The sequence below is a fragment of the Mus caroli genome, unplaced genomic scaffold (assembly GCF_978045245.1).
Source record: "Mus caroli unplaced genomic scaffold, Mus_caroli_1 scaffold_2, whole genome shotgun sequence".
Classification (NCBI taxonomy): Eukaryota; Metazoa; Chordata; class Mammalia; order Rodentia; family Muridae; genus Mus; species Mus caroli.
The window spans coordinates 16,755,783-16,760,195 of NW_028227257.1; the positions used below are offsets into that span (position 1 = coordinate 16,755,783).

The window sequence follows — 4,413 nt, forward strand, 5'->3', positions numbered from 1 at the left end:
CTTCAAAGCCCACCCACTGACACACCTCCTTCAACAAGGACACACCCCCTAAATCCTTTCCAAACAGATCTACCAACTGGGGACCAAGTATTCAAATTTGTGAATTTAGGGTGGCTACTTACATTTAAATCACCACATACACAAGTTACCATGCCTAGTACACATGCACTTTTAAATTAAGTAAAGAACAGTGGTATTAATTTTAATATTATACATTTACTGACTATATATGTAAAATAATTTCAATATACAATATAAAATCACTAATGATGTTTCTATACTTCTTTTTATCAGGTCTTTCAAAGCCAGTGAGTTAATTTGTACTTAATCTATACCTATATCTATCTATATCTATATCTATATCTATCTATCAATTAATCTATCTATCTATCTATCCATCTATCTATCTATCTATCTATCTAAGTACCTACCTACCTACCTATCTCTCACTATACATATTTCAAACCCTCAGCAACCCCATGTAGCTTGAGGCTGTGAATTGGCCAGCATAGTTCTGTATCATCTCCCATAGATGATACAGACTATCATCTATGGGCACCAAACTACATTTTCTGGCAGTAGGCACATATTCACAAACATGCCCATATTGGCTTCCTGTATGTAAATTCCATCCTCTGCAGTGGAAAGGAGTTCTTACAAACACCTCCAAAAATCAATGTCTGCTTTTGGGGACCTCCTCCTAAGAAGGTCGGTCATAAGACCAAATGTTCTCCAGAGGGCAATGCTAGGATAAAAATCCCAGCAGAGTTATTGGGGTAGCACCCGAGCTAGCTGTCCATCCACTCATTCATTCACCCCTTCATTCATTCCCTTTTAAGTCTGGGGTGAGTACTGTTCTAAGAGGAACAGGTTTGTAACTTCCATCACTGAGCGGCAGCTCGGTGGGGCAGCTCCACAAGGTTCTATGAATCAGACTAGGAATTTGGTCACGTGTTGTGAAGCCTCCTTTCCAGCCCATTGACACCGCCTCCCATGATTCATCCGAGCCTCAGAGAAGCATCTCACGTTGTTAATTGCCTGTATCCCGTGGCATGCCACTCCCCAAAGCTGCAAATCAAGGTTTTTGTGACATCTCTTCCCCAGCAGTGACTTGTGATTAGGTTGTTGTTCCTAAAAAAGGCCTATCCCTCCTCATCTTTGCAATTTCCCCTTGATTTTCTTGTTTGGTAAATTGCAGTTCCCTAGATAAAGATTGGGTTGGGAGTCTGCTCGCTTTCTCCTTGTTACTCAGCCAGAAAACACACCTAAGACTCAGACTGTGGGAAGTCACTTCAGAGACCAAGCAGGCCAAAGCTTTCAGAGACAGGGGAACTGAGGACTGAGAAGGGGGGAAATTGCTTACCCCAATTTTCATGCTGAGATAGTGCCCAATTGAGATAGTTTTTACTCCGTTTTAACTCCAACCTGCTCCAGCCTCTGACTCACGGGGCTAAGTACCAGTTTTCATCTTTTTTTTTTTTTTCTTTTTCTTTTTTGAGACAAGGTTTCATTATATACCTCTGTCTGACCTGGAACTCACTCTGAGGACAAGGCTGGCATCAAACTCATGGAGATCCTCCTGCCTCTGCCTCTTGAGTGCTAGGATTAAGGGCATGCAGCACCATGCCTGTCACCAGCTTCCATCTTAACAGTGACAATAATGACTTTGCTACGTCAGTTGATGATGATGATGGCATATAAATAAATCCTTTCTCTGCCCCTCAAAGAGTGACCTCTGCTGCACTCAGTGATCAACAGTCTCTTTCTCCAAGCTGGCCCTGTTCTCTGCTCCTCTGTTGGTCAGTCCTTCCAGCCTGCTATGGTTTTCCTGATGCTGGGCTTTGGTCTGTACCATTCCCCCAGATAACGATGCTCTTCTCACATCCTCTTTCCTGCTCATTTGGTAGATACTCTCTTTCTTCGGATGGTAGCTTCAGATGACCTCTGTTGAGAAGTCTTTCTGGTTCCCTAATGAGTACAGGATACCTATCACACCATCACATAGCTCTGTAGAGTACTGGCCTCAGTGGTTAGTGCAGAGTAATACTTTTATCATGGCATTTCCATGCTTATGTGTCATAATGCTCATCTCTCCTCCCGACTGCCCACCCCTGTGTACTCTTCTCATCTTTCTGGCTGGTTCCTTTGCTCTTTCCACATAGTCTTCCCTATTGCTTTCATGCACTGTGTTCTAGTACCTCCCCCACCTTCCCTCCCTATTATTGAACATGATTTGGTAGGATATAGGAGAGAATTATTGAAGCCTTCAGGAATGCAGGGCTCTCCACTTGTTCAGAGGACCACGATTGGGGATATATTTGACACCACAGCCATCAGGAATGAGCCGCTTCTCAGCAACCATGTCTTCAAATTCATCTGCATTAAACTTGGTGAAGCCCCACTTCTTTGAGATGTGGATCTTCTGGCGGCCAGAGAACTTGAACTTGGCTCTGCGCAGAGCCTCAATCACATGTTCCTTATTCTGCAACTTGGTTCGGATAGACATGATGACCTGGCCAATGTAAACCCTGGCCACTGTGCCCTGGGGCTTCCCAAAGGCACCACACATCCCTGTCTGGAGCCTAGATCAGGGACAGCATTGTGATCAGAGGCTCGATTACCAACTGCCAGAAAATCAAGGTACTTTTAATTTGGATGTTCCTGATGGCAAAGGACGCTGAGCATGTTCCAAGTGCTCGTTGACCATTAGGATTTCTTCTTCTGAAATCTATTCAGCTTATCAGCCCACTTCTCAACTGGATCATTTGTTTTCTAGTGTTTCATTGCTGTTTACAGGCTAATCTTCTGTGTGGTTGGCAAAGATATTTTATCCTACTGTGTGCAGGAGTGCCTTCACTCTGGGGATCATTTCCTTTGTCATGTGCAAGATTTTTAATTTCATGTAACCTCATTTATAATTTTTTGGGGGCTAATTTCTGATACTATTGGAATCTTTTTAGAAAGTCTTTGCTTCTGCATGCATCTTGCAGTGTTTTATCTATGTTTTCCTGTACCAGTTTCAAAATTTTTAGATTACATTAAATCATTCATTTTGAATCATATTTTTTTTGTGTGTGCAGAGTGAGAAATATGGACCTAGTCTCATTCTTTGACAACATGGAGTTGCAGTTTTCCCAGTGCCCTTTGTTAAAGAGTCCATCTTTTATTGACTGTTTTTGACAGCCTTGTCAAAATTTGACTGTAGCTGAGCGGATCCCTTATTCTCCATTGGTCTGCAGTCCTTTCTTGAGACAGTACCATGTTGTTTGCATTACTGTAGCTCTGCAGTGTAATTTAAGATCAGGTATTGTGATGTTTCCAGCATTGCTCTTTCTGTTCACAATTGCTTTAGTTGTTTGGGGGGTAGGGTGTCTTTTTGCTATAATGTGAATTTTAGTTTTTTTCTAGTTCTACAAAGAATGTTGTTAGAATTTTCAGTGGGAATTATATTGAATCTGTAGATTGTCTTCAGAAATATATTCATATCCTTGGTTAGGTTTATATAGTGTTTTAAAAAAAGCTACTGTGAGTGGAATTTTCTCATTGATTTCTGTCTCAGTGGGTTCATTATTGGTATATAGAAAAGCCACTCATTTTTTTAAAAGCTGATTTTGTATTCTGCTACATTTCTGAAAGTGCTTATAAAGGCTAAGAGTTTTCTTCTGTGGTCTTTAAAGTCTTAAGTATAAGATCGTGTTGTCTGCAAATAAGTATAATTTGACTTATTCCTTTCTTGTTTGCAACCCTTTATTTTTCTCATGTATAGCTAAGACTCAGCACTATATATTGAATGTATATTGAGTGGAGAAAATTGGCACTTTTGTCTTATTCCAGATTTTAGAGAAAATGGTTTCAACTTTCCTCACTTATTATAACGATGGCTGTAGGTTTGGTGTATATTGCCTTTATCATGTTGGGGTATCTTTCTTCTATTCTTATTTTCCCCAAGACTTTTTATTATAAAAGGCAGCTTAGCTTTGTTGAGGCCTTTTCTACATTGACTGAGATGAACACGTGGATCTGCCCTTAAGTCTATTTATGAGCTGGATTACAGTTCTTGATTTGTGCATATTAAATAATCTTTCTTATTTTTATTTTTATTTTTTTGGTTTTTTGGGACAGGGTTTCTCTGTATAGCTCTGGCTGTCCTGGAACTCACTCTGTAGACCAGGCTGGCCTCAAACTCAGAAATCCACCTGCCTCTGCCTCCCGAGTGCTGGGATTAAAGGCGTGCACCACCACTGCCCGGCTTGAATAATCTTTTATCCCTAGAATAAGACTAACTTGCTCATGGTATTCAGTCTTCTTAATGTGTTCTTAATGTGTTCTTGGTGAATTTTTGTGTCTCTGTTTACCAGAAAAATGGGTCTATAGTTTAGTTTTCTTTTTGTGTCCTTATCTACTTGTGCAAAG

The 4,413-nt window shown here is 40.7% G+C and overlaps 1 protein-coding gene across 1 annotated transcript; it reads right to left on the reverse strand.

Annotated features, from left to right (window-relative positions):
* Positions 1-2,266: 2,266 nt before the first annotated feature.
* On the reverse strand, positions 2,267-2,569 carry LOC110307489 (large ribosomal subunit protein uL16-like). Its single transcript, XM_021179727.2, has one exon. It carries the CDS (start codon positions 2,567-2,569, stop codon positions 2,267-2,269), a length of 303 nt encoding a protein of 100 aa, XP_021035386.2.
* Between the last annotated feature and the right edge of the window lie 1,844 nt (positions 2,570-4,413).